Genomic DNA, 21,273 nt, shown 5'->3' on the forward strand with positions numbered 1-21,273 from the left:
CTATATGCCCATGCTGATTCAGGCTGTGTTCTCAATCTGGTTTTGAGTTTTCAATCTGCTTCCCTGCATGGTCTGTCCATCTTGTATGCACTATCCACACAATACCTATTAATTTTTTTCTTCTGTCATCATTAAGCATGCATCTGTCTGTTTTGATTGCAATATGCCTACTGTTTGCACTTGAAAACTTCAATCACTTCAGTATTAGGTTCCAAAAGGAAACCTGTTGTCCTCTCTCAGCCATCTTAAATGAACATCAGGAGGTCATGTCAACTACATAAAGTCACTTCTGCAAGGGCACTGTTGTTCGCTGTTGCACTGCAACGCTGCCAAGAAACTCCAGTTGTATTTAGACTCAGGTGTGCTTCAAGAATAAAACACAGCCCTTGTCCAAGATCCTGGACCATCTGTGTACCCAAAGTGTGAGGGAGCAGGGAATGGCAAACAGCCAAGTGATCAGAACTGGGCACTGAGCGTTTGACTGTAAGAAAGCCCATGGAGAGAGAGATTTCCAGTTAGGTTGAATGCTGGCTTTGATTTGCTAGAAAATAAAATGCTATGTGCAGGTTGAATTCAGCAGCATTCAGGTGAGCGGGGTGTAAAGTACTGAAAGTAAATTAAGGAAGTGTGTCTAAATGGAGCCATATCATATTTTTTTTGGGGGGGTGGTGTAAGGGGGGGGGAGGCAGTTTTGTACCAGCCGGTTTTGAGAGAAGGGCTAAGCTAGAGTCTGCTCAGCCTTGCCTAGAGGGGACCTCTGTCTGCCACTGATTGATTCTTACCAGAAAAATGTCAGAGCCCCCTGAGCTTTGGTTAATGACTTGTGAAGAAAAGAAAAAAAAATATATAGTAAGCTTTAAAAAAATGTAAAAATCTCTTATCTTAAAGAGAGACATGGAATTGCAAGTGACTAAGGGAATATTCATGAGCATTCAAGTTGTGCCATGAAATAAGGCCTGTCCTTGACACTAACCCCAGTTAGGCATCTCTAGCGTTTGTGAGGCCGTACTGACATTTGCTAGGAAATATGCTGCCCTCTTGGGTAATCCCAAGCGGTTTTTTCCCTGCTTTTGTGTTAGGAGTGTGAAGGTAACTAATATATAATGCATTCTGCTTTGCAGCAAGTTGAAATAGGTAATCATTTGAGAAAGCTCAATGCTGTTGCATTATGCATCAGAAAAGCTACATTAAGTGTCAAAGCCATAAAGGTAGGCTGCCTGCTCATTCTGATAGCAGTCAGGTCATGTTTTATTGCTTATTAATCATCACAGGCTAGAAGAGTGAATTTCTATGCAAACACTTCAGAATTCCTGCCCCAGGAGGCGGCTAGTAAAAATAAAACTGAAACTCAGAAATAGCATCATTCATTACCTATATATGTTTTTAGTTGATCTTTTACATATGTGCTGCTTTCTACACCTAAATTAGACATCTAGCTTATTTTTTCCTTCTTTTTTTTTTCCCAAGTGTTAAACATAATTTTTGTTTTACAGTCATCATTTCATGTCACTCACTGCGCAGTAGCTTTCTGTTGCTGTTTATATTTGTCATGTAAGTATTCTTACATATGTTGTTTGGAACACTCACATTTTTCTATTGCTCTTTTACAAATCTGTGCCCATTTTATTCACTACATTAGTTCTTTCACGCTAGTTTGACTCTGACACTGGAATTTCCGTCTGGGGTTATTTAGAGTTCAATGGCAAATGGCCTTTTCCTCAAAAGTTACACCTTTCCTCGTGATCAGACTGACCTCTCATCTCTGTGTGCCCACTTTTGCCATTCTTTATCATGCACTCAAATACTGATCATGATTTTATTGTTCTCAAAATTCAAATTTTAAGACACCCCTAAAAACTTATGAAACTGTAATACAGTTCTTGGGTCTCCGAATATATACACAATGTTTAATGGCACATTGTTACTCAGCTCTTATGACCAACTTACTATATAAAGTAACTCTTAATTCAGCCTTTCAAGCAAAGTCTTGAGAGAAGTGATGTGATGAGTATATGGTGAAATTCAGACTGGTCTCTGTTAGGACAATCTTTGTCAAAATAGTAAATGTACCTCAGTCTTTGTAGGTGACTTAAACTAACGTGCCTACATGGGGATCAGGTTTCTCAAGGGAATAGTAAGAAATAAAGGGCTATACAGCCCCCTCTGCATCCCACTATGAATTTTGAAGTTTATCTGCTTTGTCAGAAAAGCTCTGTAATGTGATTGCTGCCAAGGGACCAGTAGTGATTTCTAAGTGGTTTTAATGAGTAGTCATACCAAGCAAGGCAGCACCATGCTGAAAAGAAATAATCTGCAAGATACAGTAGAGTAACTATTCAAAATGCTATCATAGAAACAATGCAAGTTGGGCACCATTCCTGCAGTTACAACCACAGTTCTTTGCTTCTGCAGTTAATTCTTTGTGGCTGGGTCAGAGAATTCTGTAGCATATGTTGACATACTTGTCCTAATCAAGTTGAAAATATGGAATGGCACTGAAGAGCTTGGCCCTGCTTTTGCCATCCTGGCATCACCTGAAATTTGGTTTAGGGGGAAGCTGGAGTTGTACTAATAAAGGTGAAAAAGTACTTTTAGGTAGAAACAGCATCTCTCCAGGAGCCAAACTATATACTTTCAGTATAAATATCTGACCAAAATATCAGTATCTTCTTCAGTAGTGAACAGAGGGAACATCTGCTCTGCATTTGCATGGTGATCCTTCCTCTCACTTGGTGTCATGTGGTGTCAAAAGAAAGCTATTTCCACAGTCCTTTTGATTTCATGTCCAACATGTTCAAGATGTAATTGTGAAGGCTGAAGTGGGCTGTTCCAGCTCTCCCAGGCTGCAGCCTGTTCATTCTTTTGGCACGGTGTTCATGTGAAGCAATGGTGAGAGGTGTATCGTCACATTCTAGGCTTGGAAACCAGTAGTCATTGGAAGACAACTCTTGTGCCTCTTACAAGGTTAGTTGACCTGGAAATTTTTTCAGATGACTCATTTTTCCAACTATAGGGATGGCTTCAGTGAAATAAGTGAGCATAGTTAATCGAAATATTTATATCGTAGCAAGGTTTTAAGGTTTTTATAAATTAAGCACATTATAAAACATAAAATAGAACAAACATCTGTCTAACAGCTTAAAAACATTAATGCATGGCTTAATTTAAAAGTGGTCAATCTCATGGAAGGCCTTAAGTGGTTATGTCTGGAAAGTTTAAGCTATACAGACCATGAAACACAGAAGAAGGAGTTTTTGCTTGCTTTTTAATTATAGAAGACGTCTCATGTTCCTCTCCTTGTAATTTACATCTGTATGGAAAGAGAAATATACTTCCTGTGTCTCTTTCTGATTTTTAACATACTGATAGCAGTTTAAGAAAGAAATTGCATAGTATAATATACAGTAATGTTCAAATTTGTTTTCACAGGAAAAAGTGTTTGAATTATTTCCTTGACATTTTCTGTACACATAGGTACAAGGAAATGTTAACTACACAGTAATTTTCTGTTATGCTATGCATCCTCCCCAGAATCTGTACTCATGGTCATTCTCAAACATCATACATGCTAAAATATACCTTCAACGTACATTTGAGATAAAAATACTATGCACCTGGAAGGCCATCATCACTCTATACTGGTATGTACCCATAGTGCTCTAACTATAGTTCTCTGGTAGAGGCGGCTCCAGTTCCCATTGCTTCAGGAGCTTCTCCAGACCTGTCAGTCCTACCTCCTGTCTTGCCGTGTTTTGATTTTTGCCCTGGCCTTTATCTTGTAGGGTCTTTATTAGACTGGTGCTTTTTGCTCTGTCTCAAATTAGGAACAGTGAGCCATTGAATATAAGTATGTAGGGTAAGATATAATTTATTAGCAGTGTTCCTGAAACAATCTTCTTAGATTCACGGATACAGTGACTGAATCAGTCCTTAACAGTTTCATTAAATTGGATTTCTTGTTACTTGAAAAATCCTATTTGGCAAGTTGCTGATGCTTGCTATTTCGGTACCTTACAGTGTTTTGAGAAGACAGCTGGGTTAGTACATTATTGAATATTTTTAGAATCCTTTAATGCTGAGTTCACAGGATTCTCTAAGTGAAGTAGACTTAAAAGCTAAAAAGTTTTTGAACAGGGTTTTGCTTTGAAGTTTCTAAGGGACTGCTTCAGTTCTAGTGCCAGTAAAACTTAGAACGTGTTCTGAAAGGCTATAAATAGTGACAATAAAACAATGGATTTCATTTGGCAAGTAGTTCTTATCGACAGGAAGGTAAAGGAGGCCACTGCTTGCAGTGGGTACAAATGTGTGTTCTGCTTTGTGGTTTTATAGAACTGGGTAGAAATTAGGCTTTTGGGGAGAATTTCCCACTGAAAGAACATATATTACAGTGACATAGCTTTCTTTTCTATATTGGGGGGAAAAAAAATAATTCAAAAATACTCTTTTTGAATTAAGATGTATGAGAGAGCTTTCACGTATGTTAGGCTAAATATTCTTAACATTAGAGGCCTTCTTTTGGCTCTTTCCAGAATTAGGCTGTGTCATTTTCAACCAAATGTCTGTTTTTAAAGGCAATACAAATTAAACAGGGTTTAATTTTATTTTACTTTATATCTTATTTTATTACTATTTTTATTTTTATTTATATATTATTTTGTATTATTACATTATTTTTTATGTTGTTATATTATTGCATGTTTTTTCCCTTCTGCCTTTCATAGCTAAGTGATATTTCCATCTTTTCTACTATGGTGGCTTGTACTTTGCTTTCAAGTTCTTCACTGTGAGAGTGGTGAGAGTGGTGAGGCACCGGAATAGGTTGCCCAGAGAAGTTGTGGATGCCTCATCCCTGGAAATGTTCAAGGTCAGGCTGGATGAGGCTTTCAGCAACCTAGTCTAGTGCCTGGTCTAGACCATGACAGGGGGTTGGAACTTTTGTTTCAGATTATTGTTTCTTTTCATCAGAAGCAGAAAACACTGAGTACAAATGAAGTAAAGGGGCTGTCAAACTCTTGTGTTAAGCTTAATACCAATGTGGATGGTCACTGCTTGTACTCAGCTCATTTATCTTTCTCTCAAGTTAAGGGATCTTTTTTCTATACCAGGGAGTTAGTTCCTATAATAAAAGATTGTTAAAAATGGAAAGCAGTTTAGAAAGATTTTTTGGTTAATCATGCTCTGTGAAAACAAACCAAACCACACTTTGCAGAACCAGAGAACAAAGGAACTGATAACTTATCAGCTGGCCTCATGCAAGAATGTTAAACATTGGTGCTAATTAACGGCTAGCTAGCAGAGCACCGTCTTGATCTCAGTGGAGGTTGCCTGGACAAGGGCCATAAATCCATACTGCAAATGAGCTTGAAGATGCTTCATTTCAGCTAGATGCATGGAAGGTAGCTAGCTGCTAGGAAGCTGCTAAGGCAGTACTTACTAGATGAGAGTTTGGGACTCGGAGACCTGTTTAATTCCTGCTGGCTATGCAGCTGCTCATTATTGTTGATAATTTTTCTAGGACTTCAGTAGTTTTATACTGTGCACTGTTTTCCTCTTGCAGGCATTTGGACAGTCCTTCTCCATCCACCGCAAAGTGGCTGAAGATGGTGAAACACGCGAAGAGACTCTCCTCCAGGAATCTGCATCAAAAGAAGCTTATTACCTCGGGAAGATTTTGGAGATGCAGAACGAGCTGAAGCAGAGCAGGGCAGTGGTCACCAATGTTCAGGCAGAGAATGAGAGACTCACTGCTATTGTCCAAGACTTGAAAGAGGTAACTGGGGGTATGCAGGGAGCAAGAGGCTGAATTTTCTTGGGGTTTCATGGATGGCATGGCTGTAAGTCATGAAAATACTACAAGAAGTAAAAACGCTCACCTACCAGTCTCTGATTGTCCCAGAAACTGCCTGAGAGGGCTGTAACTTAGAAAGAAAAAGAAGTAACTTTTTATTATTTTTAAACAACAGTAGCACCCCCCACACCCTCAATACAATAAAACCTGATTCAGGAAGATATTATTTCCAAAGCGCTCTTAGAATTTTGCATTACATTTTATACTGCCTACGTATAAGTGAATTTTACATAAGCAGTTTTCTGCACTCTTTGTATATTCATGCAACTTCTATCTTTCTCAACATTTACATCATTTCTCAGGCATTCTGGATTGGCTAGTAGTAGATAAAGTTTTCACCAGTTTTCTTCTACTGTAGAGCAAAATTAGAATTCATGCTAATGTTTAGAAAATGGGTAACAGTAAGGAAGCCATGTTAGTGGCCATTTGGGACATATTTGTTATTGATTAATTTCAGTTGCAAATTTAGTAATATTTAATAACTTCTCTTTTTTTTTTTTTTGTTGAAATCTGGGTTTACACAGAAGTTCTTTTTACTTACTATTGTTTCTATATCGTAGTTAGCAGAGGACTGATATAATTTTACTAGTTTATTCTTTCTGTTTTGGTGGTTAATTTGCACAACTCATGTAGCAGAGCTCAGCACAAGACCATGCATGAGAGGAAGGTGGATCTGTTTCCTTCAGCTTTGCCAGCAAATTGGCTCTTGCTCACTTTCTTGGACTTTTAAATACACACATCTTAGACTCACTAAGTGGTGTGTCCCACCACTCTGACCAGCATTAATTACGGTGAAATGGAGGATAAGGAATCCTCATCACCAGTCCTGGGTTCCTTGTAGATTTGTGACAATGTGCTCATTTTGCATGTGCCTTTTGTGCCCCTAAGGAGATGACATTTATTGATATTTTTCTCTTTGGCTCGTGCCACTCCTGTGAGTCCCTGTGCAACACTGCTGATCTATTTGGTGCTCTCTAGTCCACTTCTCTGGGTGTAGGCGGTTTTTGCAGCCTGGGTGTCTGAGAAGTTGCATATGAGTCTGCTACGATTTTGATCGCCTGTTCATTAAGGTGCCATCAATGCACACTTTTATCCTTCTGCCATTTCTTCTAGTGCTTTCACACACATGTTCATACCTCATTCATACCAGTCTTGCTCTTTTTCTTATAAATCTCTACAGATTCAGTTTTCTAAGCAGAGCAACTACATGCATGGGAAGGCAGCACTTGGAAATAACCCCATATCTTCCCTGCTTTCCTCAGAAATGCTGACATATGGGCTTTCCCCACTGTCCAGCTGCTGGAAAAGATCTTTCGTAGGTGATTCTGGGAAGTGATTCTTTCATGTGTGTTTAACACATTAACAAAGATAATAATGTTTTCTGTAGCTGAGTGGAATGGCATTTTTTTGACCCACAGAAACCCTTGGCACAGGATCTCCCTGGGACTTGGTCCTTTATTCCCATTGAAAGTTCTTATTTAATGGTTGCACTGGACTTGCCCATAATACAAATCAAGTTTCAGTAAGAAGTAAATATATGCTATTTATTCACAAATTCCAATTAAAATATGTGATTGTAATTGCTGTTGCTCTGGTTTACAACAACAACAAAAACCCCAAAACTCAAAATCAAGTTAATATCTACTCACCTTAAAATCATATCCTAAAATCTTCATGGTAGCAGGCAACCAGCTGCTGACACACCTGCCTAACCATGTGGTTAAAGCTTGCAGGTCCGGATGACCTGGAGTCACAAATGGACAACTGAGTTAAAGAAAATACACGTTTGCCGTTGTACTTGATTCCTTCCTCTAGGGTCTCCTTGGGATTCCTTCAGTTACAAATCTCCCTTCCATTTTCTATCATGATTATTGATCTGCAAGTTACTCAGGAGGCAGTTTCAGTACTTGTCCTCCCTAGAATATTGATTGTCCTCATTTCTTTGGAGATCATAGTAACCCCTAGTGTGAGACCAGCTGCAATTATTTCCTGTTCTAATGTTAAATAGAAACAACCCCTAGTAGTTCATTAAAGTGCAAGAATTAGATTTACTTGAATAAAAATAAGGCTGATAAACTCGTTATTATTAAGATGATGTGGGACCCTGAGTACAAAGTCCTTGACTATGTTGAACTTTTATTTTATGGAACTATAATCAATGTGTTTAAACATAAATGGGATTAGTGCAGTCAGTTCATTACCAAGCTTACATGACACACTATTATGATGAATTTCTTGAATATAATAAGAGATAGAGAGTGATTGACACCTACCTCGGCGCTGTTAGGGATCTTGTCACACTGAATTACACTGGTATTTCACCTTGTGCTCAAAGAATTCTCACCCTTGTACCCAGCTCGGTATACCTTGGTCCAAAAACGTAAATCCTATGTCTGCAATGTCCAAGTGCCTTCAGAAATGAGATCCCCTTCTACTGTAAGTGTTTATGAACTTTGCCTGATTCAGGATACTGCTGATAGGAAAAGGCAGACTTAGTTTACTCCTAATCTTGACAACCATTATATATTAAACATCTGGTACATTTTGAGGCAAAGACATTCATTAGAACCTGCCACAGGTAGCTTGCTACAGTGAGAAGGTAATTTGTGTTTTTAGCCAGTATATTTGAAAATCTAATTAGAGAAATACATGGAGAAAAAAAAAAAAAATGCTCTTTATGTGAGCACTGTGCTGAGCGAACAACTGTACTAAGTGATGCAAAGATAGATTCTGGATTCAAGTCACCTGGCTGTATCCTGCCTCTTCCCCTCCCTGCCCACCTGCCAACCTCCCTCCTCCCCCTTGAGAATATGCTTTATAGTTGTACACTGACCCCACCAGATAATCACTCCTTTCACCTTTAGACTTAAAAGATTTGCAAAACTGTTGTGTGCAGCATTTTTGCATAGATGACAGAAATTTATGGTACTTATTCATGCACTCAGTCCCTTATGATACTGAAGACTGATAGCTAGGTTTTCAAAAAGTGACCCCTGTTATTGCTACCACATCCCTAAATAACACAGTCAGTGCTTCTCCATTCTCTAGTCTGTCACGGGAATTCTCTTCTGAATACATTCTGCTTTCTGAATTTTCTCAGAAATCCGTAGTCACATGAATGTGCATGAGCATTTTGTGAACCCTCAGACTCGCATGAATGCTGATGGCTTTTAGGAATCTTGGGAATTCCATAGATCGAGAGTTTAAAAATTCATGCCTTTTTGCAAGTGTCTGCCGTATAGTCACAGCTGATGCCTGCAGGGCAGCTTGACCTGGAACCCTCTTGCTATAAAAAGGAATGTATCACACACAGGTCTCTGGAGATTACGCATCTCGGTCTGGGAAAGCAAACAAACTGATTTTAATGCTCATCGCTAGAGAAAGACATACTTTTTTAAGAACTTGAGCATTCGTTTCACCCTGATGGTGAAGGATGCATCAGGAATCTCTGTACACAGATGTCTTTCTAGATTCATGTTAAAATGATCAAAAGAGTAATACACCAGCAGCATTATTTTGGATGCAAGAAAAATCCCTTGAGTTTTAGATAGGAATATTATTAACTATCACATAACTAAATAAAATACACATTTTGGAAAGCAGGGAGCCCTTTTTATTCTTTTCTCCTACCAAGACTTCAGACAGGGGATATAGAAGGTTATCTGGAGATTCTTCAAACTGCTGTAATCAAAAAATAAACTGATTTTAAAACTGAGGCCAGAAATATAATTTTTTAGCAGTCAGAGACCAGAGTTATAAAACCTGTATGTTGTGCATTACACAGTTCATGGTAGATGGCTTCTCTGTGTGAAGACATCAGTATAGTTATTAGCTCATTTAACCTTTTCTAACCATGTACGAATTGCCTGACTCTATTATGAATGTTAAAGAAATACTCTTTTAAAATGCAATATTTTTTCATTTTCTAATTCTCTGGGTTTTGTTTTACTATTTAAAAACACAGTGTTTACTTATGATCAGGGTGTGAGTAACTGATTCTTTCATTTGTGCCACTGAAAAATCTTTATAGATGGATAAAGATGATGAAATCACTACCCTGAGAAGTTGGTAACTGACAGAGGTGGTTATGCAAGCACAGATGACCCAGCTCAGAAGCTGGAGCAGAAAGTTATTGTGATGAGATCATACTTCTCCTCCAGGGGTAGGCTGAATGCCTTGGAGCAGGGCATCTGATTCAAAACAGGTGGTAACTGGAGGGGAAAGAGCATGAAGCAATGAGGGAAAGCAGGTGAAACTTAGAAAATGGAGGTGGAAGATATGGTGCAGTTTGAGTTTTGTAGGTGTTATGCGACTAGGATTAGGAGTTGTGGGAGTGTGGGTAGATGCATGCTTTTGTCTGAAGAGGCTGGCAGGTATGGGTCAGCTCTCTCTTCCCAACAAGACTAGTGAAACAGAGGAGGAATAACATAAGAAAGTCAGGAAGCAAAGGGTTAAAACTGGTAGTGTGTGCTACTAAATGTCACTGCAGCAGCTGTTGGGATTGCAGAAAAAAATCAGCACCTGGGTACCTGCAGTCCAGGAGATGACAGATGAACCCAAATGTTTATGTGAAGGCAGTGTTAAGCCATGGCAACAGCACGCACCTGGGCTTCTGGAGGGCAACAGCAGGGATAAGGGCAGTGAAAAAGTGGATGGGGAGAAAAATACAAATTAGTGAGGGATGATGTGCTGAAACTAAGTGAAAAAAAAAATCTAAGATGATGTTGTGCAGCCCCACTGCCCTTGAAATCAATAGCTTAACTTTTATTCGCTTCAGCAGTACAAAGATCTTGTACCTCACACTAATGAGGAAATATTTGAGTGTGATAGCCTGGACATTTTTTTTCAGGGGAACCTACATATGATGCAAAGTGTGAGTGCTTGTGCTGGCTAAATAATTGTAAGAAGTGTTACTGCTAGCTGTGGCCATTTCAGACATGCATGCTAAGGGGCCACATCTGCTTTCTGAAAATACATGAGAAATGGAGAAAATGTACAGGCATTGTGTTCAAGTTAACTTTTGTCTAAAAAATAAAAATAAGTAAGAACTGGTATTTCTATACTAAATATACATTCAAAAATTCCTAATTGGCTATTTCATATTTGGAAATTATAATTTTTCAGTCTGAAGATTTAGGAGGTTTTTTTCCCTCTTTTTTTGGCAATTCAGAGTAAAGCCTAAAACCTTTAAATGTGAACACGTACCTACTTAATCCCCTTTCATGGTTTAAACAGGACTTACCCGCACCAATTTCAGGTTCTTGTTTTGTTGCTCTAGGGTGAGACTGTAACAGGATTTAGGTACGGAGTGCTTCCTATTTAATGTAGGATACAGTTAGGTCCAAAACTGAGATCTGTAATACATTCAATTGTCATCTACTCCTCATGGCTCCTACAGTCTTTAGGTGTCTAAGTTTCTACCTGTAAAATTTTCTGCTCATGTAAAAGTCTATTTCAGATGCATTCAGGAATGCCTCTGGCTTGGACTGAGGACTAGTACTACTCTATTGCTGGATATTGAACATTGTTGTAGGTGCTACTGGGATCCTCCAAGGAGCTGTTTCCCTAGCTGACCTCATCATCTAGTCCTTCCACTCTCTGGTTCTGTGATTGTGGCAATGTTTGAGGCTCCAATTTCTTCTCTACCTCAGGGATTATGAATCCACTACTCTCTCTGAAGAAAGTGCCCCGGCAGTCAGTTGGCAGGCTTTGCATTCCTTCAGATGAAGCTGTTCCACTTATATGGGGTATAGCTAGTATTTTGTGAGTCAAAAGTGAGCAAACTTAGAAGAATGACTGTAGCCTAAAGGCTAAGCCACTCAGCTGGAAATAGGGAACCTAGTTCAGGTCCCTGTTTCAATTAATGTTTAATAAGAAATACTTAAATATTAATTGGGGCAGAGACCAGAACCCCAGACTCTCCTCTGTGAGGTTACAGCCTCGGCAAAGGCTGTCTCCAACCCTCAGAGAGAGTATGGTCTTCAGCCTGGATCTCCCGTGGCTAGTGGTTTGACTGCTGAGCTCTTGGAGGGAGGTAGCTCAGTGAGGTAGCAAGTGACGTAACTTTCTCCAACTATGTGTTGAAGAAAGACAGGAAAGGTAAGTCCAGGAGAGGAATCACTGTTAAGGACCATGTACTGTGGGAAGCATGTTTTAGTGGCTTGGCCGTAGTGACAAGGCTGTCTTAGAGAGTGAATTCTCTTCAATGTTATTAGCTTGCTTTCCTTTGTAGTTGTCTAATTTTCTTCATGCATAGAATAGGGAACCTGTGATTGTGCTTCGACAATTATCCTAGATAGTGAAGTGATTTAAGTGACTTCAGTGTTGACTGTGACAATACATGCAGCATCCTTCCATGGTCTCGCCTGCTCTCTTGTGGTGTTGTCCTGTGCTTCCTAGCGGCCACATCAACAGACTCATCTCTGTCAATCTACTGAAGAACGGGTTTCTTTTGGCATTTACACAGATTAAATAAAGCCTGCATTATAAATATATTTATTTTATTAATATTATGGTGGTACTTGCAGCAATGGCTTCATTTCTAGAGGAAGAATGAGTAAGAAAATATGGTGAAGTATTCAGTGTGGCCATTGGTAATGGTGTCTTCACCTTAATGTGCTTTCATGCAAGCTCTGCTTTCTGAAAAGAAGCTGTAGGACTGTGATGCCAGGGCAGCTGATGGAGATGACTGTGGGGGTCAGAGCTGCCTGAGAAAGAAAATGCAGCCAAGGCATGATAGAGACATGGCAGAACTGTTCCTCCTCTGAAGAGAATGCTCTCATCACAATTTAGGGTAGTATTAGCATAGTCAGTCTGACTGTATTTGTATTCCTTTGTTTTGGAAGTTTCCTTCAACTGACTAGAACCAGCTCTAAATTAGGCTTAGAAAATAAATTTGTTACTTTGCCAGCTGGGAGGCGTTTTTCTCTTCTCTCTCTTGTTTTTAGAAAAGCTTGCTGAAGGGAGATTTTCCAGCTTGCTGGTGCCTAGCCACCCTCATAAATTTTTCTCCCTGCATTGCTGACAGTGCTAACGGGTGGGTTTTTTTTGTCTTGAGAGGCTGAAAAGTTTGCTAAAAATTTATTGTTTCCTTCTGCTTTCCAGAAAAAAAATTCAGATTGACCTTATTCCTGATTATCATATAATAGCACGATGTTCAGATTTCTTCACTAAAAGGGTTGTCAAGCACTGGAACAGGCTGCTCAGGGAAGTGGTTGGGTCACCATCCCCGGAGGTATTTAAAAGATGTGTAGGTGTGGTGCTTAGGGGCATGGTTTAGTAGTGGACTCGGCAGTGCTGTGTTTGCAGTTGGCCTTGATCTTAAAGGTCTTTTCCAACCTTTATGATTCTATGTGAAATTTTATTAGTTATTGCTTACCTGGCTTCAAATCAAACTGCAGTATATACTTGTGTCTTATCTGGACCTCTTTAAAAACGTGTTAACAGTTTCTGTAAGCAGCCGGGTGTTAACACTTTTCCTGTGAAGGCGCTTACTTATCTGTGCTTTATCTAGACTGGAGAGAGCTGCAGGACCTCCAGAGGCTTTAGGCTGAACAGGGTGCAGAGTGGCCCTGTCTTTGCTATGAATTCCTGTCCTCTTGACACAGTCTCTGGAAAATCAACAGTGCATGCTTGTAAGTAAAGGTTACCAGTGGTCATCATTGGATTAACTGCAAGTGATGTCCTTCGCTATCACTGCAGGACATTCTTTAACCCTCGTTCTATTTATTTTCTCTCTCTCTCTCTCTCTCTCACACACACACACACACACACACTTCCATTCATACTGAGTTCATATCAGTCTTGCTATTTCTTTTTACAAGAGCCTACATCTTCTCAGTTCAGGCTGATGTGAACTAAGGTGTAATCCCTGTAAAAGAGTTCCACTGCAGAATATCTCCTAACAGGCAATGAAGGCAGTGTGCAGGTGAGTTTGTGACTGTTGTCACCACGGACTGTGATGGGAGAAAAAATAGCAGCAGACTACACTGAATTGTAAAGCCTGACTTTGCAGCACAAGGCAGCCTAGAAGGTACAAAACTGTGGAGGTTGTTGTCACTGGGTGTTTGATGACAAAACTTTTTTTACTAATTTTCATGTAGTTTTTACAGTGGTTTTGTGAGGGTGTTATTTTGTGGTTAAATGCTTATGCTTGTAAAGTGGTTTTCCCTGCCCTATGCATTTTACTTTCCCTGTTCAGAAAACTTCTGAAAAGAAACAAAATTACTTTATTTATGTCTTGGAGACAGAAAAATAAAGCAAGCTGTGACCTGTAATCCTACCAAATCTCTCCTCATGCTGTGAAAGGGATAAATATACTAGTAGCCTGACATTGTCTGTCTGTCAAAGAAAGAGCTTTGAGTATAGGCAGCAAGATCTGTCCAGCATAGACTGCTTCTGAGTACTGTTATTAACAGATAAAGGTTAAACTATAAAGGTTTAACTACCCTTCTAGTTACCACCAAACATTTTCTTGTGGTTCTTGTTTCCTGTGTTAGCCAACAAGCCACTGGCTTGTGCAGGTGAAACCAAAGGTGGCTGTGGTATGATTCACCCTTTTACTTCCTGAAATATGGTTTATAATCCTATAATTGCTCATAAAATGATTGTGTTTCCAAGCTCATGCTCTTCATAAGCATCAACTATAATAGAATGGGAAGGTCAACAGTGAAGCATAAATACATTTTGTTGTGGCGCTGTTTCCTCAAGGTAATCTTCATCACCTTGTTGTGCTGTTCTGGCTCTCAAATATACCTGCAAGCTACCAAAAGCAGCTTTGGTTGGCTGTGTTTCCTGTTAATGAGACTGGAACAGTGACTTAGGATGTGAACTTGTGATCTGACACATTCATGACACCATTTTCTTTGGCAAGGTTCACGCATTTAGCTCTGCTGTGAATGAGAGAGTAAAACAATGGACAGTAGCGAGGTCAAAAAAAGGCCAGGTGGGATAATGGAGGTTACCTAAGGGACTGTTGCATAAATACAGAGTGCCTTATTATAAGCACGTCCTTAGTGACATGGTTTAGTGGTGGACTTGGCAGTCCTAGGACAAAGGTTGGACTTGATGATCTTAAAGGTCTTTTCCAACCTAGTTCATTCTATGATTCTATGAAACGGTCTTTGCAGGGCCTCAAATAGAAAATAAAAGAGGGTGTACTTTCAGCTGCACTTCATAATCTCTGGGCAGTAATTAATCGAATCAGGATCTGGCAGTGCTTGTTGTTACATAAGATCTGTGAAATAATGACCCCTTATTTGTACTGAGGTAGTGTTTCAAAGGCCTTTATGTACCCCGCTGTTCAAGGTATTGAGCGGGAACATGCTGAGAGGATAGCTGTGGAGGCCAGAGGTATACCTGGGTTTAAAGAAGAGCAAGGCAAATTCATGGAGCATGGGGCTGTCAGTGTTGCTTATATCTGAAGATCCAGGCCCAGCACCCAGCTCAGGAAGTTTCTCAACCCCCTGATGCAGGGGGCTGGGAGGGGATGCCAGGGAAAGCATCATCGTATAACATCCCTGTTTCTCAGGTATCACGCACCTGTGAGTGGCCACTTGGATGTTAGGTTAAGTGCTCTCTGAACTTGAGAAAATGTTAGGTTTGTGCAGCCTCTATTTTTAAAAAATGCATAACTTTGCTGACATGTTTGTGTTTCTAGATGAGGATGTCCTCATAAGAACTGCTTGTGCTGACTCGCTCTTTTCAGTATTAATTTGCTGGTTAAGAATAACTTGGGCTTTTGTCTATTCAAGTGGTGTGGAGTAAGATGGGTTTTGGCAGTGCTGAGATTAGCTGAGTTGCCAATTTTTAAAGAATCCTTGCAATGTGATCTGGACTCTCAGGAGCAAGAGCCTAGGAGGTATGTTGACTTGTACCTTGTGACTTCATTCATTTGCCTGGAATTAAGCAGGAAAGGAAGAATACCCTGGCTGCCAGACTTTCTGAAGTGTGTGAGTCCAAAAGCTTAAGCTCTCTTCCAGATAAAGATATAACAAGCAGAAGAAGAAATTTTTACTGAAAGTCCTCACTGCCTGAGTGCATAAGCAAATAGAGCATAAGTTTCAGTGACATGTGCCACTGATAAAGAATATTAAACAAAGAATGAAAGTAAGTTTGTTGTTCCCATTCCAATTAATTGACTTAAAAAAAAAAAAAAATACCCTGAGCAGTTTCCAATTTAAAAAAGAAAAAGAGCTAGAACCTTCTCTGGGAGACTGATGCTGTTCTTCCCAGTCGTTTGGTGTTAGAATGTGCCTGGCAATTGTTGAATGTTTTATGCCTTCAGGACTATTGGGGTTACAGAACAGTAATTTTGATGTATTCCCAGTCATCAGTACACAAGCTGTACAATTATATTTCTCTTCTTCTGGGGGTGCCTGTATGCACTGTAGCTCTGCCTGACTTTGCCTTCTGTTGTTGACTTTCTCCTGTTCTCTGCACATAGATGCATCACTGCCCATTTGCCTAACCTGCTTCCTCCTGAACTTTTGACATTGTTCATGACTAGGCAGTGCAAAACTGATGGCACTGAGAAATTGATTCAGACATGAGATTCACCAAACAAAACTGAAAAACCTAATGATCTCTTCTGGTGCTGTGATTAGTACTTGAACCTTGAGAGAAGCTCATGCATGCTGATCACATGTGGACAGTAATGACCAGCCAAGGTACTTGAGCTTCCACATCTGCTTTATTTGTTCAAAACCCAGATTTATTTTCAGTGTACTTTTTCTTGTCCTGCAATCAATACTGATTTATTTGTAAGAGTTTCTCCTAAGATTTACTAGGTAATTTGGGGAAATGGGATTTCCCTTTTCCTAGGGATATGTCTTGGATACGAGGGCACAGAGCAATGCTGGTGACCTGACCCCAGAAGTGAATGATTTGTCAGGTACAATCAGAGTGAGACAGAGCGTGTTACTTCTAATATATGCCTTTGGATAGTTAACAACTAGTAAAAATTTCCTTGGAAAAACACCCCACCAAACAGATAAAAGTAACCACACAGAAGCAAAACCTATGAAACCCTGAAAAATAAGAGAAAAGCAAGCATCTTTGGGGTTTATGTTTTTGTGGTCTGTGAGTTGGTATGGTCTCATTTGGATTCATTCAGCCTACATTTCACAAAACCAAAGTCTGCTCTATGTGGCAATGTGATGTCATTCTTAAGTATGGTCTTCTGTGGAGTAGGTTCTCCTGTTCAACTCTCCCTTCTGCCTCAAAACCTTAAACTAATTACCAGTTTGGCACTGGTATGAAATCATTAATAAGTTCTTGGCTCCCATCATCCATGGTAATTGTGCTTTGTGCAACAAACTCTGTTCTCAAGGGGAAAAGCATAAGAGGAGGATGACAGGAGGGTGAACAGCAAGAAACTCAACTATGCTACTTCTTTCTCTGTCTTTGCCCTTATTACAATATATGAAAGAAGCTGGTTATTTTTAGTTATTCTCAATAGTCATGGCAAGTCAGCATCCAGGAGGAGGACAGCAAGTCAGGCAGAGGTCAGACAGTGTTATCACCCTTTCATTGTGATGGTCAAATCCACTTTTAAGCTTCAGGATTGAGAGAAATGCACTTTTGCTGGCAAATGTTTTAGATGTGTACGTGCAGATGCTCATACATAATCAGAGCTTCTCTGCTTTTGTGATGCTATTGTTCAAAAAACCCATCAAATAGGTAGGACTAAATATGAATGCAATTTTTGTCTTTACTGCTCGTTGATTCTGCCTGTGTAGCCTTTCTTCTCCTTCTGAAGCACAGTATGTTGGGTCTTTCAGCCAAATGTGCCTTAAAGGCATCATCATAGATACATAATTTTTCACTTCAGTCTGTTCTGATACTGGCTGTGAACTATGTGAAGAATGGCTGTAGCATTATAGTGTCAGCTTCAGAGTGATGTGGGTCAAAGATGGGCCATTTCCAATTAGTCCTGCATACCTAGTCACAAAAATGGGATGCAAAGGTAATACTGTTTGCACATGCAATGAGTTTTGACTAATGATACAGGATAGTTTGCATTTGTTGCTCATATTCCCTCCTGACTCATTTTCTCAAGGGAAGTGGAAATACAACAGCAGCAAGATACAAGATTCTCATTCTGTGCTTGGTAGCTGTGTGAATAAAATGTCAAGGGTGAAATTCTGGTCAATGTGGAGAAAGTGATTCTTTCCTAAACAGCTTCTCTCAAGTGGTATTCATGTGCAGTGACTATCTGCCCCTCTCAAGTGAGGCATGCAGAGATGTCAAATCAGATAAGAAAAGCATGGAAGAAAAAGTAAAAAAATCTAAAGATAGGTATAGACAGGTGTTGGTTGTCAAGTAATTAGGAATATATTAGGGAGAGAAAATGAGTATTCTGGCCTATATCAAGTCAGCAACAAGGTTTTATAAACTCGGTCTGCGTTGGCTTGCTGAAAACATCTGAGAGGAAGAAGAGGGCCTTGGTTTTTTGGGTTTTTTTTTGTCAAAGACTTTAAACACAATGAGGAAGAAGGACTAAATCTGCAGACCCCTTTGTAAGATGTCAGAAAAGAAGTTCCAATTCACGAAGACATCTAGGCATGTGCTAAGGCACATGGAAAATAAGGTGATTGGTGACAGCCAACATGGCTTCATTAAAGGAAAATCTATGTCTGACCAGTTCGTCGGCCTTCTACAATGGGCTTACAGCATTGGGGGATAAGGGAAGGCCAACTGATGTCATCTACCTGAACTTGTGCACGGCATTTAACACTGTCCTGCATGACATCCTTGTCTCTAAATTGGAGAGACACGGATTTGATGGATGGACCGCCCCGTGGATAAAGGATGGTTACACTTCAAGAGTTGTGATCAATGGCTCGATGTCCAAGTGGAAACCAGTAACAAGTGGTGTCTTCATCAGAATATTTTTGTTCTGGAGGCTAGGAGGTACAGCTGTTTTTTATACAACTTGATTTGCTCCACAAATACAACCACTTGCTCTATAAATGGCAATGGTGATTTGAAGTCAGTCCTTTGACAGCTTTGATTTCATGTGTTAGATTTTTACATTGTTTTTTATTTTAATCCATTGCAAGTGCAAGTAACTAAAAAGCCAGTTACGAGTTTTCCATTACCACTTTTCTTGTCCTCTAAAAGTTAAGAATGACTTTTCCTCCTAACCTGACTACATAATTTCTTCTCACTGAATTTATTATGAGATGGCATTATACACCAGAACCATAACTGTTTTAAAATAAATCACTTTATAGTCTATAAATGAAATTTAAACTTAAATTGCTGATGGAGTTTAAAAATACTACTACGTTGTTAGTCCACTTGAAATTGTATTAACGTCTTCAAGGGAAAGAAGTGACAGTGCAGGTTCTGAAGTTTAAAAAATAAACAAAATTTAGAGCCTTTGGAAGGTAAAAAAAGAAAAAGGCCTTATGTGGGTCTGGAAACAACATAAGAAATGTGCAACCCTGCTGGTGTTTCTGTTTAAGAAAACTTTCTCCTTTTAGCATGTTATCAATAATAAAAACTCTTCTTGTACGGTCAGCTCCAACACAGGGCAGCTCCACCACCTGCCTTCTGCTGAATTCAGGATTGTTAGCAGAAATTTTGTTCTTTCACTAAAACTGGAAAACTCCTGTCTTCCAAAGGTAGCAAATTTATTGGAATTTGTTTTCAGCCCTGCCGCCATTTCATTAAAAGTCATGGCAATAACTTAGAGTGAATAGGAGTGAGAATCTTTCTTTCTATCACGAAGCACATGCAAAGGCTGGTTCACCACTGTGTTTTTCATATCATATTGCACTGACCTTTCCCCAGGGATTGTAAGCAATCACACATTAAAAAAAAATAGGCCTTTTTTTTCCTTTATTACATGCTACTAAAGGAAATTTAGTCATGATTATTTCTTTCCTGTCCACCAGTGCAATAAAATTCTGGTATGAGCTATGCCAACTTGCAATGTTTGAAATATCAAAGCTTGTCTTACTACTGAGATCTAAAACCACAGTCAGTTTTTGTTACATGTATTTAAGCATTTTTGTTTAACAGGTTTTTTCATGCTGAGCTTCATAAGGAAGCTCCCTCTCTTAGTTGTGCCTTGAAGTAGTTGAGGCAGCTCTAAGCATCATTCCCATCCAACGTCTGGAAGGTCAAGTTATTTTTAAAGGTAGTGGTGCAGCTGAAAAACAGTTCAGGCCCTATAATGGTGTCATTCAGTGATGTGGTGAAATGGATTGTGAAAACAACAGTAAAGTAAAATAAACACATGTCACTTCTTCTACTGAAGCACATAACTCAGGGGCTATTGGGGTGCAGAGCCATATGCCTTCTCCTGCTTCGACTTTCTGCTTTCCATCTCCTGTCTGTAATCCTTTAGAAACTTTCATTATTTCAGCATGGTTGGGGTTAACTTCTAAACATGATTTATTGCTGCCTCTCCTCTTGAATGCAGAGACAGAACCTGTGCTTTCAGCTATGCTGTTCTCCAGTTAGGTTCAGACTTTTTCTCTTGTGCTGTAGTTTTCACTTCATAATGCAGGGTTTTTATAGCACAGCCTTGATGACCTATTATTGTTCAACTAAGGGTGGGGAGAAATAATTTAGTCTGGGAGCGATCGTATATGAAGTAGATGTTTTGCTTTCAGTTGCTTTGGAAACAACTTTAATGTTCTGAAGAAGATAGTTTTTTTTTTTTTTTTTTTTTTTTTAAATTGAATTAGTATTTTTCTAGAGTTTTCCCTACTTACTTTGTAGAAAATAACAATAAACACTGAAGCACTAATTTGGCCCTTCAGTGAAGTGCACCTGTAATATGAAGTGTCTCTCTCTCTCTCTCTCTCCCACCTTTCCCCCCATGATGCAGCTTCTGCCGGTGCATGTGGTGGTACCCTGACCTTACAGTTGATCGGCAGAATCACGCAATGTGTTTTAACACACCTCAGAGTGAAAAGCTTCGCCGCAAAATAAAAACATCATTTATTTAAAGAACTTCTGTTATGAAAATTAGATAAAGAATAGAAAAAATCTTTTAATAGCAGAGATAGTTTACCCAAGGTGAAATTTTTTCTAATTTATGTACTTCAGTTTTTACAAGAGGCCTCACTCTTCCTTTAAAACAAATTATTTTTCCCATATTTTTCTCACACAGTCCAAGCAACATCCTGCCTCTTCTCTTAAATCCAGGCAGATTTAAGATGTAGTTGTACTGGGAGGCTTAAAGTGATGATGGAGATGTGTCCCGGTGCATGCTGACCTCTGCTGTGTGTGGCTGAGCTTTCAGAGGACACTGACTGAAATAAATATGGTCCTAGTGGAGGTTTCCCATGCTGCCAGGTGGCTGGCTGGCAGCTAGTGATAGCACTTTGGCTTATCTGAAGAGGATTTTTCTCCCAGAGGAGACGGATGGATTTCCTGTGGCTCCAGCATGGCTTTTCTGGGAGCGGATA

The 21,273-nt window shown here is 39.5% G+C and overlaps 1 protein-coding gene across 8 annotated transcripts in view; it reads left to right on the forward strand.

The window, feature by feature from the left end:
- BICD1 (BICD cargo adaptor 1) overlaps window positions 1–21,273 on the forward strand; it is a 173,936-nt gene that overhangs the window by 80,870 nt on the left and 71,793 nt on the right. For all 8 annotated transcript variants that reach the window (XM_030481151.1, XM_030481142.1, XM_030481143.1 and 5 more), the window contains exon 2: window positions 5,558–5,770. In XM_030481151.1, coding sequence (XP_030337011.1) covers window positions 5,558–5,770 — 213 coding nt within the window. The remainder of the gene's footprint in view (window positions 1–5,557; window positions 5,771–21,273) is intronic.

The sequence above is a fragment of the Strigops habroptila genome, chromosome 3, assembly GCF_004027225.2.
Source record: "Strigops habroptila isolate Jane chromosome 3, bStrHab1.2.pri, whole genome shotgun sequence".
Taxonomy (NCBI): Eukaryota; Metazoa; Chordata; class Aves; order Psittaciformes; family Psittacidae; genus Strigops; species Strigops habroptila.